The sequence below is a fragment of the Haliotis asinina genome, chromosome 2 (assembly GCF_037392515.1).
Source record: "Haliotis asinina isolate JCU_RB_2024 chromosome 2, JCU_Hal_asi_v2, whole genome shotgun sequence".
NCBI classification, from domain to species: Eukaryota; Metazoa; Mollusca; class Gastropoda; order Lepetellida; family Haliotidae; genus Haliotis; species Haliotis asinina.
The window spans coordinates 24,652,888-24,672,488 of NC_090281.1; the positions used below are offsets into that span (position 1 = coordinate 24,652,888).

At 41.5% G+C, this 19,601-nt stretch overlaps 1 protein-coding gene across 1 annotated transcript; it reads right to left on the minus strand.

Annotated features, from left to right (window-relative positions):
- Nucleotides 1-1,734, minus strand: LOC137271670 (kelch-like protein 24). Its single transcript, XM_067804095.1, has one exon. The coding sequence runs from the start codon at nucleotides 1,732-1,734 to the stop codon at nucleotides 1-3; it is 1,734 nt and encodes a 577-aa protein (XP_067660196.1).
- Nucleotides 1,735-19,601: the final 17,867 nt, after the last annotated feature.

Sequence of the window (19,601 nt, forward strand, 5' to 3'; positions counted from 1 at the left end):
TTACAATTCCTCCGCCCATTCCACATTCAAGAACTTCTTTTTGATGACAATATTGGCCACCCCAAAGTTGGCTCTCCCTGGTAGAGTGAAGCTGGTGGCAGAGCTCGGGTCAGAATCCAGCAGGCTGGGGTCGAACCATACTGTATCACGGAATATAGTGTCCCCCGACTCGCCACCTACTATCACTACCCCACCCCGGCATCTTACAACACCGAACCGACGGCGGTTAAAGTTTGGGATTTTGGACACAATTTTACACCGGAAGTCATCGTCGTAGTCCATGACGGTTCCGTCTGTGCAGAAAATGTAGATGCGTTTGTCGTAAAAGACGCTACGGGTCAGCTTGCACGGCAGGCATAAATCCCCTATGAAGTATGTGCTCTGGATCCGGGTGTCAAAGCACTGGATAGCGGAGGTCTCTCTTTCGTCGTTCTGTAGACCTCCGAACACGAAAATCTTTTCCTTGGACACCGCCGCCGACATTGACCTCACCGCTTGCACGAGACAACCCGCCTTCCGCCATGTGCACGTGCTGAGCTGAAACTCCTCAACATCGCATAGTGTTCTCTTTGACTCCTCGTTCGCCCTGTCGTCATAGCCGCCCATGACGTACAGCGATTCCCCGACGGCCACCATGGCGTGACGACGACGTCCTGTTATCATTTGCGTGCATTTATGCCACTCGTTGTGCTCTGAGTTGAACCGGACGAGGCTCTGAGGCTTCTGAGATCCTCCGGACACAAAAATATCATTACCGTACACAGTGCAGCAGTATTCTCGACCGAGTTTGAAGAGTAACGGACAGAGGATGAACCACTTCTTCTTCCGGCTGCTGTAACACAGAACGTCCGTGACCTTCTCTCCGCTGTCCGAGTAGCCCCCGAGTACCACAAGCACCTCCTCGCTGTGGGTGTGGTGGCGGTGGAAGGTGCGGGGTGACATGAACTCATGCCTGCGAGCGGGCAGCATGTGGTAACTGACTGCCTCACTCACGACCCGCTGACAGCGTCGGTTTTCCTTCAGTATTGGGTGCGACTCCACCTCGTTGATGAGGTACTCGGAAGTCACCAAGGGTAGACGAAGGTGCGGGATGAGGTCGTCCATGCAGTGGGACCTCTCGCCTACGTCCGCTTTACACCACGAGAAGACGGCGTCACAGACGCTCTCCTCTTGGGGGACGTTCAAGTCGTCGTTGGAGATGATTTGTTGAAGTTCTTCTTTGTCCAAACAGAAGAAATTTTCCGATTTGCAGATTTCTTGAAAATTGCTGAGTATGCACGCATACGATTTCTCTTCTAACAGCTTGCACACATGCGCACGGGCTATTTTCCACAATGCTATACAATTGTCTGAACAAATATGGCCTATTAGGAACTTCTCGCACTTTTCAGTCAGCAACGTGATTTGAAACATGCACGACGCTTTCAAAATTTCTTCGGCGTTGTCGACGTCAACTTGACACCTTCCTGTGTACAAAAAAGTCAGGATGTTCTCAAAGGCGTTTGTAGAGAGTCCCTGTGGGCGAACAATGTTGTCGACACATTCTTTCATTCCGCTGGAGAACATAGCGTCGAAGTATGGCGATGTTGCAGCGAGCACTGCCTTGTGACACTCGAACACGGCATCCTTGATACACACAGTGACGTCGGTGTGACGTCGCTCTGTGTACAGGCGGTGTAGGTTGCTCTGGAGATGCAACGCCGTCTCGACGTCGACACCCGGCAACGGCTTCATTTCATCACCAAGATTCTGCAACATACTGGTCGATTAGTATTTCAGGTAGTCTGATATCTACATATACAAATTTACAATCATAACTACAGGCACGACGGAACAAACGCAACCCTGTACAGAAAGCAAACATTTATAAGTTGTAAATTTACCAAGATTATTGATTTTAAACATATTATGATTTTAGATATAAACTCGAAACGTATCAGAATTGCTTTTCAGGAAATCATTCTTGTATGAGGCGCCAAAGTCGGTGGTCACACATTGCTGACTGCGAAAAGGACCCCAAAACCCAGTACTTTCGCGTACAATCGCGAATTAAAAGCGCAATATTTTGTACTGTACTTCTCTTGAAACGAAGCATCTAGGAGGCCGAACCCAATCAGAGTGGGTGCACGAAGACGTGTAACGAAGACCTTTCATTGGCTGGTTCATGTGCCGATACTCAGAGGACTCATTGAGTGTGAGATGACCTGTTTGACTGGCATTTTATAAGTATGGTTTTCACAGAAAACTTCTTTTATTGTACATGATACAACGTTTCGTCATGGATTCATATACCGTTGTCAAGCAAGGGGGATAACAGTATATATATCCGCATTTCTCATGCTACACTGTCTTGGAAATTTGGTTTACACAAGATATTTGTAATGATAAGAAACATCTCTTGTTCTCCAACTTTGACCGCTGCGACAATCCTTGCACGCATCACTTACTGTGGTTTACGAGTCGCCTTCCTCGGGTCAAGCCGCGCGAGTCTAATCACTGCGCATGCGCTGTGGGCGCAGTGCACCATAGCTGTTGAAACCACTTTTTCCCCTAGCGCAGGGTGAAAATGAGTGAATATTTTGAAATCCGATTTCGCGTTATTTTTACACTTTATAAGTTGAATTTGCATTTTTGATGTTTAATATTAGGTCCAAACTAAAAAGAATCAGAATCTGCATAGTTGTGTTTTGCGTTTAAACAACAAACAAAAATCTGATTCATATTACATATAGGATATCATTTAACCATGCATAATTAAGAAACGTATCGATCTGACGCGAGTTGTAAGCAGTATACTGTAGATGAAAGGAAAATATTCCGAGTTTGTGTCGTTTTTTTAATACTGAAAGAACTAGAGTTGAATTTGTTCACATCGTTTCAACCATTTGGTTCAAATTATACTAGGGTAAAAAAAGAATCTGCAGCTATATGACACAAATAATGTTTTATTGCTGCCATTTGTACCTTACAGGGCAATGTTATTTAAAGGCACTATATCACCCCACGCTTCTCTGAAAATGAAAAAAAAATCTTTTCTCTCACTAATACTCTCAGCCCTCAGGGAGGCTATAACGTATTCCAAAAACATTACGTGTTTGGACTACAACATAGAATTAAAAAGTTCCAATGAATTATTGCAACACTGCATTAAATCTACTCTAGCGCCCTCTACCGGTCGAGTATTTTTCCAGCGAACCCTATAAAGTGAAGCGCTCTTTACGAATATCCTACGCTCAACTTGTGATTGAAACCAGTTCGGCAAACACCGAAAACACCGCATGCTACAGTTTTCGACGTACGGAGCAATTGCTTACATTCCATGTATGACAAGTGTTTTCCGTTTGGAAGCTGTTATTGATTTCAGGCAAGTGATAAAGAATAAGAGGTCTTTTGTTGCATATATAGAAAGCTTAAGGGAGTGCATATGTCCGAATATACATAATATAGGTAAAATATATTATACGTGATATTGTGCCTTGATAATTGACATTTAAATTTATCTTTTATTGAAAATCAAGCATCAGCTAAAATCAGCTGACAGGTATGGTTCCTTTCTATTACTCTCGGAACTTACTTAAGCACCGCACTGCATATCTACACGCTTGAAAGAGCCCCGATCTTAAAGGACCACTAAACTCAAGTTTTTGGGTACTCTTTTTATCACTGCATATGAAAGACTTTTGGTTAGTCATAATCGACACACCATTTTTTTCTAAAAAAACTTGTGGTTAATTAATACCAAGCGCTTAAAAGTTGATAAAAAGCCGTCTGCTTCTCTCTCGCCCGCAAACGAAACCGCAGGCAGGTTACGTAACTCTGTCGCCAGAGCCCTACAGTGACGTCATAAAAGGAACGGTATCCAGTTAAATGGACAGAAAATGTGTAGGAAGCTCGTCATTTTGCTGATTTCTCGACGTCACCAAAGACAACCCGAATTGTTGTGTTGCCGTCAATTGTTCCTTGGGGTCGGGTGATGGTGTCACTATACACAGATTTCCACCAGACTCCGTAGTTTGTGCTTAAATTGGTTGTTAGTGTGTGCGAAGTGAGCTTTGTGGAAGCCTGTGGCGTATACTAAATCGGATGGTTCGCCCCCTACCACGCTTCCAGGATAGAAAATGGAGTTTAAGTTTCATCGAGTTTAAAAAATTAAGACTGCTTACTACACATTGCTGACCAAAAGGATGTTGCATGGATATAACGCTTTCTTCCTCGGAAACGAGGTTGCGGTCGAAGTGACAATATTATCGTAAGTAGTCTTATATTGACCCCTTATATTGACCGATTCCAAGAGTGAAATTATAATGTTATAAGCAATGTCATGTAGAATCCTAATGCCCATCAATAAAATACATATATTACTACCAGTAGAAACTAATTTTGATTTTGTAAGTCGGTGAAAACAAACTTAAATAGCATTCATCCTCAGACAGGACGCCGCCATTTTTGAAAATCCTGAAGTCACGGGCTAAAGTCCGTTAGAATTATTGAGATTTTGAATTGTTCTCATCAAGTTAAAAATCAAAACTACTTTCTACTGGTAGTTAAAGATGCATTTGAATCATGGCCAAAAGGATTTTGCATGACACAACTTTTAACATAAGGACTTCTTCCAAGGAAGCAAGGTGGGGCTCGAAGTGACATTTATATTGCACGCAATGTTATATTGACCTCCACTTCACTTCCAAGAGTGAAATTGTTATGTTATAAGCAATGTCATGCAAAATCCTATTGTCCATCAATAAAATACATATTTTACTACCAGTAGAAAGTAATTGTCCTTTTGTAAGTCGGTGAAAACAAACTTAAATTGCATTCATCCCCAGATAGGGCGCCGCCATTTTTGAAAATCGTGAAGTCAAATCCATTTGAATTAATGAGATTATGTATGGTTTGTTCTCATCACGATAGAAAATCAAAACTACATAAATGTGTATTTGAATCATTACTAAAAGGAGTTTGCATGACACAATCTGTAACATAACCTAAGAGAGGTCGGGGTCGAAGTGAAAATACTGCGCGATAAATTTCTTCACTTGCTAAATTCACTTGGTTTGTAACGTTCACTCACCAGTATGTAGACACTTGTCAATATACGTCTTTATACTTGGTCTCATAATCCTAATTATTTCATAATCATACTTGCGTGCATTTTGAAACTTAATAAAAAGAAGCGATCTGCAAATGTATAACAGGAATGTAATATGTAGAGATTTCATAGTTTTCCTATATGAATCATAATTCGCACGCACGCCCTAGTGTATGTCGTCTGCATCATTACACTTAACGACGAAAACAATGATTCTGTTGAAAGCTACGACAACTTATTAAAAACAAAAATGCAAATATTAAAATGAAAGTTATAGGAGCAATGTCAGGCTATTACCTTGTTCGAGGAATGTATCCATCAATATCCACAAAAACAAGTGATATGTAATTCATCTGCAGATTTCCCAAGTGATGTGTCTTTTAACAGTCTAATATACGAAAACGTGATGTATCGTTTCAGGTTTTTCACATGGCTGTATAGTTTTATTGGTTACCCAAGAAAGCACACCTGGCAAATAATTGCATAATGTGCGTCATTCTTTTTAAAAAGTTATTTAGTCAGCCAATAGCAATCAATGTATTGGCGGTTAATCCTTTGAAAGAAGGGTGTTGTTTTACATAGACACAGACACGACAGAGTGTATTCAGTATAGATTAGTAAATGTACATGCATAAACTCTACCTTTTGACAAATCCCCATTTAAATCCCCATAAAACTAATTAATCAATCAGCGTGACATCGGTTTATCCTTTGATCGATCCAGACAAAAGAAATGCCAAACGGGGGCCTTTGTCGGGTAATCTAAGCGGCGTTACCACTAATTAGACCTGTTATAAATTCATTAACTGAGTATCAAGTGAATGATAACAAATAACGTGTAGGTTTATACCACCTAACACGGATTACAACCTAGCGACACCAAGTGATTTTGACAGGATCGTCTATGAAAACAAGGGTTCTAACTCCAAAATAGGCAAAGCAGGAGACAAAACTAAATGATAGTAGATTTTGAGAATATATAGCTTTCATTTTTCTCAACAGCTTTCGCGATTTCAGGCTTGTACAAACCTGTAAACGAAATAGTTTAACCCCTGAAATGTAGATAAATACTGCACAGACCCTCATTCCTATACCCACTATTACGTCACGAAGACGCGCCGCTCTGATTGGTTGAAATTTCGTTTGCGGCTGAGAATTGCGCACTGTTGACAAAAAGGTCGATTTCAGGTAATTAAAGATCGAAATGAGCAGTTTTAATGACGGGGTTTCATTTATAACGATGTCAGCAAGTGATTTTGCATTTGTACCCTATTAGAGTATATGTGATCTTTAATCCTTTGGACCATATCTATGACTTGATTGGTCGCCATGTGCAACAAAGAGATCCTCCTGTACAGAACCTGGTACACGAGGAACGCTGTCCCTTCATGGAGGTTACACCCGGTATTGACCTTGAATCGTGTACGACAAGCAAAACGAAATTTTGAATGTTCACATTCAAAAGTCAATAATTTGAAGTCAATAGTAAACATTTCAGGGCCATATTTGTCTCCAAACATAGGTTTCTATGAAAATCGGTGGGCTATTCATTTGGTCTTTTTTTAAAAATGTTTTTTTTTATAGGCACTTATAATCATAAAATCAGCATGGATTCCAATGTGATTACCATTTTGTTGTTTGTTAGGAGTCGGAGTGTCATACGAATCAGAAGAATTCATGTTTGTCCATCGTGGTCACCACGAGAGGTACGTGTTGAAATCCCGCCATTGCAAAAAACACAGAGGGTGTTTCATTAAGATCTTTGGGCATATATTTCTAAGTTGACGGTTGTAACGCGTGACTCAAGGAAAACGCATGACTAAAGTTTACTAAATTACAGTGGCTAAATTAAAAAAAAAATGCTTTTCGGGCATCGAAGCGTCATTTTTATTAGTGTGCGTAAAAGTTTTGTATTGCATTTTGAAAAAGATAATTGAGACTTGACTGATCATTCATTTTGTCCACTATGAGAATCAGAGTCTGTAAGAACGAGGGTGACAGAATTCACAACCTCACGTGTTAAACTTCCCAAGCTGTATTTCTGAGAGAAAGGGACATTAAATATGTGATCCTCCCTCGTCACTTTATTTCTATTAAAATTGAATAAAAAGTCCTACCTCCCTCGTCACTTTTGAAAAGTACGTGCCCGAGAAACATTTGTAATTTAATTTTTATGCAGCCCAACCTACGCACAGACGCACTCACCTACCCAATATTTCCACCTTGCTCCGTCTGTATATGCAATCACTGCAGTTTCAAGTCAAATCAGTGTAGTACCTGCAGTGTGCCTGTTGACAAATGGCGTGATCCTACTTTAACATCGATTTCCCTCCAGCATATTTTGTCGTTCTACGAACCACCATGTAAATAGAAGATAACGGAAACCACTGCAGAACAATAGGCCCAAACATCGACCATAACTTGCCAGGAGCAAGTTACATAGTCAGCCTCGTGTTGTTAACACACTTCCTACTTTATTTACCCCATGCTCTTGTAAAACAAATCACTGTTTGTATGTCGCAGATAAATCAATAAACACACGACACGGTGTTCGATAATGTGTCTAATACATGCCCTGGAGGTATTTTGTTGCACCTCTCGTTTAGCCAGGCTTTTGTCAATTTATACTATATACTATACTACTAGATATTTGTATAGCGACGATATCCTGTTGGTTCAACTGCTCAAGGGCGCTTTGTTTTTCCCTCGATCATTGGATGTCCATCACGACTGCACATAGTATTTTCAATCTCAACTCCCTTTGGATCATACAACAATTTGTCCAACTGTTATGATTCACAGTGTCATTTTGAACATGGTCAAATGTAACATGGTACAGATTCTGCAACTTTTTGGGTGGAGTCCCATCCAGGATTCGAAGACAGCCATCTAACCCACTAGGCCATGCAGCGTTAAGAAACAAACCAACCAACAAGACAAACCTCTTTATCAACCGGTCGCGTATGTGCAGTTCCCATACTATCATTCCTCTTGGATTCCATGTTTACCAAGCCGTCGTCATCTTTACGCTAGTATACATGACTGTCATTAATATTCAATATAACAGTCACTTCTGGTCCTCGGAGTGCTGTTGTAAGTCTCTGTCTGTCGTTTGGGGCAACCGAGTTCTGGATGTGTTTTCTACATCTGTATATACGCTCGTACGTGTGAGTTAGTAACTTGTTGATTTTACTGGTTGGTTACCTGATGGAGCTCTTGGTTTGTGAGTGGATGTATGTATGGGTAGGTGTGTTGGTGGATATGTCGGGTGGTCGGTGAGTGGATGTATATGGGTGTTTGTGTTGGTGGATATATCGGGTGGTTGTTGAGTGAATGTATAGGTGCGGGTGTTGGGGCATATGTCGGGTGGTAGGTGAATTGACAAATTGAGTGCGCCGAGTACGGCGCCATTCAACAAACAGAATGACAACTGGCGTTCAACAATACTGGCACAAACGAAAACCCTGCCTTCTGTTAAGTAATACACGCTGAATGACATGGCGTTGCTATGGCACCGCGTTAAAAAATGAGCGTTTGTATGATAACTGAAGATACGCTTCTTCAAGTGAAAAGTGAAGTAACGCAGGTATTTGACGATGTACTGTTACTGACATCAGTGGATTTGATGGGCAACCTGCCACAGGATGTCGAGGTTCGAGCCCTGGTCTCTTCAAACACCCCTGTCCTGCCTTCCTCTCCCCCATTCCTCTCCCCCTCCCTCTCATAAGCTTTCTCAAAACAACAACTCTGAGTCCAATATTCTAAAAGTCACATATGCGTTTCATTTTTTTAATAACACGTACCTTTCAGAATGGTACACAAAGCACCGACGGTCACATATGTATTTACTGGGGGTCAACTTTGGTTGTAGTTGCGTGCGCGAATATTTGATTCCGCGGAAGATGTAAAACACGTAATCAGCAGGATCCGCTGAGTTACAATTTTCCCTCAATAATGGTCAATACAAAATCGTAAATTCTCCGTGGGGAAAATGTTAGTTTGTGCGCAGCGATGATTTGTCAAAAGCAAGTTTTACATGTATGTCATCCTCGCTGGGATATGGAAGAACCAGTCGTTACCTTGACGACTTCACTTGGCGTACATTCTTCACTCGGTGTCACATGATCGTACTTTCCCGCCAAATTATGTCTAGGTTTCAACAATTCAGGTGAGATGGAGCGCTGTGGAAGCGTTCGTCGTTACACAAGGTTCTCTTCTACGAAGCGATCGTAACGCAGCCTCTGTCGTATGTCTACGTTATGCTAGATATACTACGTAGCCGTAACGTTACGGTCGCGTTGTGAAGCGAGACGCTGAATTGTTCCGTGGACTTCGATAGTCACAATTACCAGCGGTTAAGCGATATGACACTTTAGGGCAGGTAAATTGTGATGATTTGGTAAACAGCTATCAATAAAACAGCTACCAATAAATCGATGTGATAACCGATAGCCATTACGTGCAACGCGAAACACGTGCACTGCAACGTGACAGTCGTGTGGAACAAGCACTGTAACGATAAAAATGAATGTCGGATAGACGCTGAGCACCAGAAATCAATTTCTCGTTGGCTTAGCAGTTATGATCAGAGATGGTTTTCTCATAGATTCTGTCAACATTCGGATGAGCCCATGATGAACGATGTAGCATATTGCCTCTGTAGGAATAAAGTCGATTAGGTAGGTTACTTTTCAGTAAGCTGATTGATCATGCCTGTTTTCTCCAGGGATATAGACGAATGACTATCCACGTTTTCCAACAGCACCAGGCTGACTGGGGAAGCCAGATTTTTTTGAAGAAATGGGCAAGTCTTTTCTTATTAGGGCTATGGCTCACTGGGTATGCTATCTTTTCTGTAGGGATACGTCCAATTTCGTAAACCATTGTTTATGTACAGAACGTTTCCAAAACAATATGGTCGATTGGGTTGGCCAGTGTTTCGTAGGGATATTACAGATTAATGGGTAAGAAAGTCTTCCATAAAATGGTAGATCTTTGGGTCAGGCCGTTTCTGTAGGGATGTGGCCGACTGGGTCAACCATGGCCAGTTTTATGTAGGTATGTGGCCGATTGGGCCAGACAGGTTTCTTATGGGACATACGGCTGATTGGGTCAGCCAGTTTTATGTAGGAATACAAGGTCGACAGTGTCAGCCGGTTTTCTGTAAGGATTTGGCCTATTGTTTCAGCCAGTTTTCGGGATTGGCAGAATGAATCACACGGTTTCCTGTAGGGATTTAGCTGAATGGGTCAGGCAGTTTTCAGTAGGGATTTAGCTGAATGGATCAGCCAGTTTTCAGTAGGGATTTGACTGAATGGGTCAGCCAGTTTTCAGTAGTGATTTGGCTGAATGGATCAGCCAGTTTTCTGTAGTGATTTAGCTGAATGGATCAGCCAGTATTCTGTAGGGATTTGGCCTATTGTTTCAGCCAGTTTTGGTAGGGATTTGGCTGAATGAGTCACACAGTTTCCTGTAGGGATTTAACTGAATGGGTCAGCCAGGTTTCAGTAGGGATTTAGCTGAATGGGTCAGGCAGTTTTCAGTAGGGATTTAGCCGAATGGGTCAGTCACCTTTCTGTAGTTATTTAGCTGAATGGGTCAGCCAGTTTTCAGTAGGTATTTAACTGAATGGTTCAGTCAGTTTTCAGTAGGGATTTGACTGAATGGGTCATCCAGTTTTCTGTAGTGATTTGGATGAATGGATCAGCCATTTTTCTGTAGTGATTTGACTGAATGGATCAGCCACTTTTCTGTAGTGATTTGGCTGAATGGATCAGACAGTTTTCTGTAGTGATTTAGCTGAATGGATCAGACAGTTTTCTGTAGGGATTTGATCATTGGAAAATATCAGTTGTATGAGTAAGCTTGCTATTCGATTCTGCTCGCTTCTAAAACAAATCCCTATGGGGTTGTTAGTACAAAACAAGCTACTTGCTGACAAGCTATTGTCAGTGGTGGTCAGAGGGCGTTAAGACAGACGAGCGGGACTCAACCCAACAAAAGTAATAGAATCTGACCTTTACTGAGAAAGTGTAACCCCATAATATAACAAATATTACATTTTACCACGTTGTAAATGGCATTGTGTAATACTTGCAAGGGAGACATGAAAGCCCTGAACATCGACACCAACATATGGGGAGCCACAGCAGATTGAGGAGACACATGCCCGATGTTCTGAGACCAAGCGGCAGAGAAGAAAAGTCTTAGAGAACACACCAGCAACACGGTTCACCTGCCCGAACTGCCAGAGGGACTGTCATTCCTGCATCGGCCTGGCCAGCCACATCACAGGATGCTCCATCAACCAGTGTGCAAGACTATAGTCTTCCGAGACTGACGGATGCAAACCAACCATAGTATTCAATGAAAGCTGTGTGATGAAACCAGATATAAGATCAGTCTCTCAGCGAAATATGACGACACAAATGCAACCCTGACCTTTCGACAAAGATGAAGGCATAATGACTAGATGCTGCATTGACGGTCGGAGCTAACAAAAGCCATGAATTGATCGCTGGCTGATGACATATAATATATCTCATCTAATGGATTGAGCATCGAGGCGAAAAACTAAACTGATATGAACTTTGTGTAAGATACGTTAAAGCTGACAATGTGGTCGCCCCGCAAGAACCGCAATCACTGATGCTACGTTTTCTTTCGGAATGAAGTATTGACTGCCATTAAATTATATCACATCGATGCATGACATCGATGCATGAAGCCTGTCTGAAGAAACATTTGCTTCTGTGAAGTAAGATTGACAGTACGTGCCTCCGTCAAGCAAGGTGGTACGTTGTTACAGGAGCGGACTAAAGGGGCTGAGGAGGGTGCACACTTCAATTTACTAGTGAGTGAGTGAGTGTGATTTTACGACGCTTTTAGCAACAATCCTGCAAATATCAGGGAGGAGGACGCCAGAAATGGGCTTCACACATTGTGCCCATGTGGGCAATCGAAAATGTATATTGATGCCGTCCCTTGACGGATGTCACACGTCTGTGAAATGACGTTCATTGTCATCTAGCGCTTGTTACACATTTTAGCAAACATTATCGGTGTGATTGACGTCATCGACGTTTGTCAAGGAAGGCTGCGAGTAGGGTGGTAAGTGCTGTGGTACACATCACCTCTCTGTAACCACTCCTCGGACCTTCACTTGTCACAGTGTTTAGGAGGCAGGTCATACCACTATATATCTTAGGGCATATCCTACTCATCGATCGTCAAGACAACATGGTTTAAAATTAAATCTTCGTCACTTATTACAGTGTCCCAGTTTCATCAACGCATCAAATTCAGTGGTAAGACTTACTTGTACGTTCGTTTTAAAAATACCCAATTTTAACAGAAAGCAAATACATATCAATACGAAAATGTCAGGCATTGTGGCAAACTGTGCAAATCTAGACTTCAGAGCTATAACATTACAACCAGGGCATGACGTAGGGAAAACAGACGAGACCATAATTAAAACATATTGATGCGCGGAGGGATTCGGTAATAGGTCATTCGCGGAATAGTACACAAGCAGTTGCTCATGCGCGGACTGACAATGGACAGAATCGTTGTTCTTCTGTGTCGTTCGCTGTACCGATGATGTGAGAAGATGCTGTGTTTACTTGGGATTGTACATATATTCCTTATGCTGACCGGGACGGTTATGCATAGACCCCTAATATTGACCGGGTCGGTTACACATAAACCCCTAATATTGACCGGATCGGTTACACATACACCCCTAATATTGACCGGGTCGGTTACACATAAACCCCTAATATTGCCCGGGTCGGTTACACATAAACCTCTAATATTGACTGTGTCGGTTACCCATAGATTCCTATTATTGACAGTGTCGGTTATACATAAACCCCTAATACTGAACGGATCGGTTATATGTAAGACCCCTAGTATTTATTAAATCTAAAGTCGCCTTTCTCATTAGAAATGTGAAATGGCGGCGGCGACGAGTTCTATTTTAAACTGATACATTTTCACGTCAAATATTAACGCGAAAATCTACACAGACAGGAAATTCCAAGTGAAGACGAGGTGTATACATATTTCAATGTTTTGGAACGGAGATTTAGTAAGGGAGGACATTCGCTGTAATCAGTATTCGTGACTAGGACCTCCAAACCACGGAAGATTTGGAAACATTCGTTCCATGAAAAATGGATTATGCCAATTTGTCATTCATATTTTTCTGCTACTTATAACTATTGCATAAATATTGAATTTCCTCAAACAATTTCAGATGGTATCTACACGTTATTATGCAGAATACATACGCCAAAATACAGAGAATGCCTGAGACATCTGGTTGTGTAATTTCTTTTACCTCTCCATCTATCGGTTATACATAGGCCCCTAATACTGACCGGGTCGGCATATTGATTGGGACGGTTATACACAGATCAATAATATTGACTGGGACAGTTATACACAGATCACCAATATTGACTGGGACGGTTATACACAGATCACTAATATTGACTAGGACGGTTATAGACAGATCACTAATATTGACTCGGACGTTTATACACAGATCAATAATATTGACTAGGACGGTTATACACAGATCACTAACATTGACTGGGACGGTTATACACAGATCACTAATATTGACTAGGACAGTTATACACAGATCACTAATATTGACTAGGACAGTTATACACAGATCACTAATATTGACTGGGACGGTTATACACACATCACTAACATTGACTAGGACGGTTATACACAGATCACTAATATTGACTGGGACGGTTATACACAGATCACTAATATTGACTAGGACGGTTATACACAGACCACTAATATTGACTGGGACGGTTATACACAGATCACTAATATTAACTGGGACGTTTATCCACAGATCACTAATATTGACTGGGACGGTTATACATAGATCACTAATATTGACTAGGACGGTTATACACAGAGCACTAATATAGAACGGGTCGGTTATACATAGACTCTTAATATTTATAATGTAAATTCGCCCTTCCCATCAGAAAAGTGAAATGGTGGCGACGACTTTTATTTTAACCTAATAGATTTTCACATTGAACATTAACGCGGAAATCTACATAGACAGGACATTCGATATGTAGACGAGATGTATATATATTTCAGTGTTTTGGAACAGAGATTTAGTCAGGAAGAATAATATTATACGATTTAATCAATATTCTTGTTAAAGGCCACCAAACCACGGAACCTATGTGGAAACAGTTGTTCCATGAAAAAATACCATACTATCTAAAATATCAAACTGTAGATTTATACATTGTTCTATAATATATGAATACAGAGCAAAAGGACGGAAACGCAAAAATAAATTATCTACATCCTTGAAATTGGTGAACATATAACGAATCGCACTACTTCATGGGCTTGTTTATTGCATGTATGTACATTTATTTATTTGGGCGACGCTTCCATGTAGCAAATATTCTGTCATAGTTTACACCTTCAATGAATGTGATAAATGTGTTGAAATCTACCTAGAAACCTCACTCTATGCAATAAATAAACAAGAAATTGTTATTCATATTTTTGTGCTACTTGGCATAAATATTGAATTTCATCAAACATTTTTAGACGTTATCAACACGTTATTATGCAGAATACACACGCAAAAATAGTCTAAAAAAGGTCTAAAACAACTAGTTGTATACTTTCTTTCTTTTCTAGGACGTTCTATCTATCTAAATGCCAGTCTGTCTGTCTGGCATGCATCTCTAGCAACATATCTTCCATATTTATATAGATAACGTTGTATACCTACATATTTGTGTAATATTAATCTTTCTCTCTCTCTCTCTCTCTCTCTCTCTCTCTCTCAATCTCTCTCTCTCTCTCTCTCTCTGCGTGAATGCAATCCACATTCAACATCTAGGAAGCCATTTTAAAAACAAGCATACGTGTAACGTGATACACAAACATACAATTACTAAATTAAATTAATTTACGCACGACTACATTTCTGTAGTCACAGTGGCCATGGCCAATCACGGTAGATACGTGAAACAAGCACAGTATGGCCACAAAACTCTATAACTGGTAACATTTCCTGTCGGAAGGACGTCCTAAATGAAATGATCCATGGAGGGGATCCTGGATCTATCCACCGTTAATTCGGTAACAATAATTGAGATTGTAGCTTTAGTTCATATCGCGTGACAGTTCGCGGATTGTACATAATTCTCACCTGTACAGTTTGTGTGGTAACTGTTGACATCTTGGCAGTGCCTCACAATACGAGAAAACACCTTTCTTGTATCGCGTCCATACTCCTCCTGCGGGAATTGTGACGTATACACGCACCACAGCGATTACATCCCTTTGATATAAAGTTTTGCGCCTGCCCTTTTCGCTTTGATAATTGTAATCCTGTTTCAGTTGTAAAAGGGACCCTTAGCCGTACGAATAATGTATCATTATGCTAAATGATCACCGATGAGGGCCCCTGTTATCGCCGTCCTGCAAAACTTTGTACAGGTGTGCCTGGGTGACAAAGAGTTATCTCCCTTTATCATGTCAAACCCCGGACATCGACCCTGTACTTATTCAGGTTTCGTAAAGGTATTTCGCCGTATGTGTTCAATTACTTGGCAGTATGTCGGCGCCTTTGGATCCGTTGTCATAGTGACAACTGATGCGTGAAGCAAATCGATTTAAATAAATCATCATCACAAAGAGAAACAATAGTATTCACTTGTGTATAGCTTAGCTTTGTACAGATTCGGATAAAGTTTCTTGACAGATGATCTGAATGACCTTCAGAGAATTTAGGCTGGCGTTACTAAGTGAGTGAGTGAGTGAGTGAATTTACGGTTTTGTTGATCTTGTAGTCGGACTCGGGTTGTCGGCTTGACGAAAGAACGTCTTTGTCCATAGGCTACCCCACCGCCACAGCTTAAAGTCAGAGGAAGACCTAAAACTTTGCAGACCTTGTTAAGGTAAACGCTTTATATTAAATCTTGAGATATGTGTCGTATATAGGTCTCTCTTACTATCAAATTCAAGATCGATTCCCACATGGCTAAATCACAGTCATTCTCTTCGTGTATGTTGTGACGGGAAGTAAGTGAGTGGGTATGTTTTTTTTGGTTTTTTTTGGCGCTTTTAGCCATATTCCACCAATAACACTGCAGGGGGCGCCAGACATGTGCTTAAAAAATAGTATCCATATGGGTCTTCGACCCTGTTTGACAACGGTTTGATTCCTCACATGGATACAATGTGTGCTGTCCTCTTAGAGTGTCCCGTGCTTGATATTGCTGCATGGAAAACTGCTGGTGTGGTGTGAAACCCAACTCACTCACTATTTTATGAGTCTGGACTGGAAACAATCGAGTCTGGGCCACACAATCCAGTGGTCAACAGCATGAGCACAGGTCTGGTTGTGTTGAACCTTTTTAGTAGTAGTTCGACAACTGTACCTCTAACCGGTTGATAACCCTGTTCATATTTTCGTCTAAGCGAACTTTACAGAGCTTGTGCCATTTCAGTTCATGTCACAGTTTCTACCTGGCAGTGCCTCGGTTCCTATGGTTACCAACAAACTGATACATTACTCAGTGAGAAAATGAATATCGGTGAGTTTTTTCTGGGACATAGGTTCAGGTGTAAATCAAAATATGTTTTATGAACAAAAGTGGGAGTATTCCATTTAGGGATGATATTTTGAGGGAATCAATTCGTATATAAATATAGGTAATGATTATTAGTTTTCTTTCTCAGCGTGTTATGAATTTCAAGCAAAGACGTCACTTTCGTGCAAGAATTGTGGAAGTGAACATGTCGGGATGAAGTTCGATTTTACACTGAAATGTGTCAGTGTGCTGCTTAGACTGTCTCACAGTCTATGAAGCACGTAAGTTTCCATTCTGCCTGACCCTCCCTACTGTGCTAAAGTCCCAAATGAAGTAAGCCTTGATTTCCTCAGGTTCAGTCTCCCTTTCAATTTAAATGTGTTTGTTTGTTACTACCAAACTAATATATATGTAGAGACCAAGCGTTAGTCTAGTCGGCTGCTAGACTACACGTGGTGTCTGTCACATCGGGGACGCTCCATACAGCTAGTATGTTGGATGTTGGGTCAAGAGAGAGCCTTCTGAAACGACACTTCACGTTTCACCGTCTGTAGTTTGCAGATAACAATCACGATCGACAGACAAGTAGCATTTATGACGACCAGTCTGGTCGACCAAGGCACGACATATATTTGTATACATGCAGTATTGCGCATTTGTTGATGTTGTATGCAATAATAGAAAAATTAAAAATGCCACTATATTGTCAAATGATTCATAGTTGTTTATCTATTGTTTTTGTGGATGATAGATGCAATAAACAGAATGTGATAAACTCTACTGTTTCTCCTCATTTGCTTTCACATTTGCAGACCCTTGAAGGTCCGGGGTAGAAAACACCTTCAGCAAATCAAGGCCTGCCATAGAAGGCGACTATGTTTGTCGTAAGAGGCGACTAACGAGATCGGGTGGTCAGGCTCGCTGATTTGGTTGACACATGTCCTCGGTTCCCAATTGCGATCGATGCTCATGTTGTTTATCACTGGATTGTCTGGTCCAGACACGAGTATTTACAGACCGCCGATGTATAGCTGGAATATTGCTGAGTGCGGCGTAAAAATGAACTCACTCGCTCATTCATATTTGCATTTCTAATACAGACTAGAGCCTGAATCCATATGTTCCCAGGATTAGTACAGTGCACTAATTTTAACCTCTAAACAATACCTACTACTCTGGTGGGGTAGTCTAAAGCTGAAAGCGTCCGCTCGTCACCCTTGAGACATGGGTACATTTCTGGTGTCCTCCACCATGATATTGCCGGATTATCGCAAAAAGCGCCGTAAAGCTGTATTCACTCGATCATTTGGCATCCAAAATGACAAGATGGCGAACGACTGGGTTGCAGAAATGGTGTTCAAAGACCATGTTAAACTGGAGATGAGGTTCACAGAGTTACATGTGTAGAGCGAGTGGACTGAACGTGTGTAAACGGCGACATACATGGAGTGAGTGAGTATGGTTTTACGCCGCGTATAGCAATATTTCGGCAATATCGCGGCTGGGGGAACTAGAAATGGGGGTGACGAGCGAATGCTTATCAACTAGGCTTCCCCGTCGCCCCTTCTACTCAGATGGACCCGGCATGCCTGACGTCCACGTGTCACGAGTAACGGGGCCGCCATGTTAGCGCCGTTGACGTCATACGTGGTAGGCTAGTCGCGCTTGGGAATTTTGTATGCTTCCCGATGAATCACGGTATACGTTGGGCTTCTTTTATATGCGCAACGGAGTGCGGTGTAGAAGGAACGAGTGGACAGACCTATCGTTTTGAGGGTGACTCAGTAATGATGTGCGGTATTATCACTGTAACTGGCAGGACACTTGTTATTCACTGACGGGTCACTGGGATACCACTACCGTCACATAGCAACATCCTAGAAGCACGCGTGGCGGAATTTGCAGGCCAACAAGACGTGGTTTTATTTTGTATTTTGTCCGGATGACAATACAAGCAGACACGTATTGCAACTGAGTGCGTTTGTTTCTTTTCGATATCATTTTATTTCACGCTATACTCCTAACACAAAGAGCATTATACTTACTCATCAAATGTTTTCACTCGTGAAGGTCCTGGGTAGAATAGGCCTTCAGCCTTCAGACACATGTCATCAGTTCCCAGTTGCACAGATCGATACTCATGCTGTTGATCACGGGATTGTCTGGTCCAGACTCGGTAATTTACATACCGTCGCCATATAGCTGGAATAGTGCTGAGTGTGGCGTAAAATAAAAGTCACTCACTCACTCAAATGTTTTCTCTTTTTACTGTTCGGAAATATTCTTCCTCTAGCTGGAATATTGCGAAATGCGGCGTAAAATTACACTCACGAAATTACTGTACAAATTCTCAGCACAGGTCTCATCGAAATCAATATTTTTTCTATTGTGCTTGATCGATCCATGCCGCAGCATCAGTTACTGTAGATTTATCTCCCTTTGATCAAACGTCTCGTTTGTCTGCTTCACAGCTCAAGTGTCCGTGTCGGATTCTTGAAGGACAAGCTACTCTGAGTTAGTGAGTATATTTTAACGCCGTGTTTAGCAACATTCCAACGATATCACGTCAGGGGACACCAGAAATGGACTTCACACACTGTACACATATGCGGAATCGAACCGGGGTCTTTGACGTGACGCTGAACGCTTTAACCACTAGGCTACCACACCAGCCCAAAGCTACTAAAACCTCACATCAGCTGTTTATTAAGTCACTATTGAAGATGTCCGCGGGGACATATTTAAACTTTAATTCAACAACAGTACTACGAACATTATCAAAACGCCACTAGGCTGAAACTACTGTCGAAACACAACAAAGTCACCAAACATGAACAAAATATGTGCGAGTTTAGTTTTACGCCGCTTTTAGAAATATTCCAGCAAAACCACGGCGGAACTTTTAC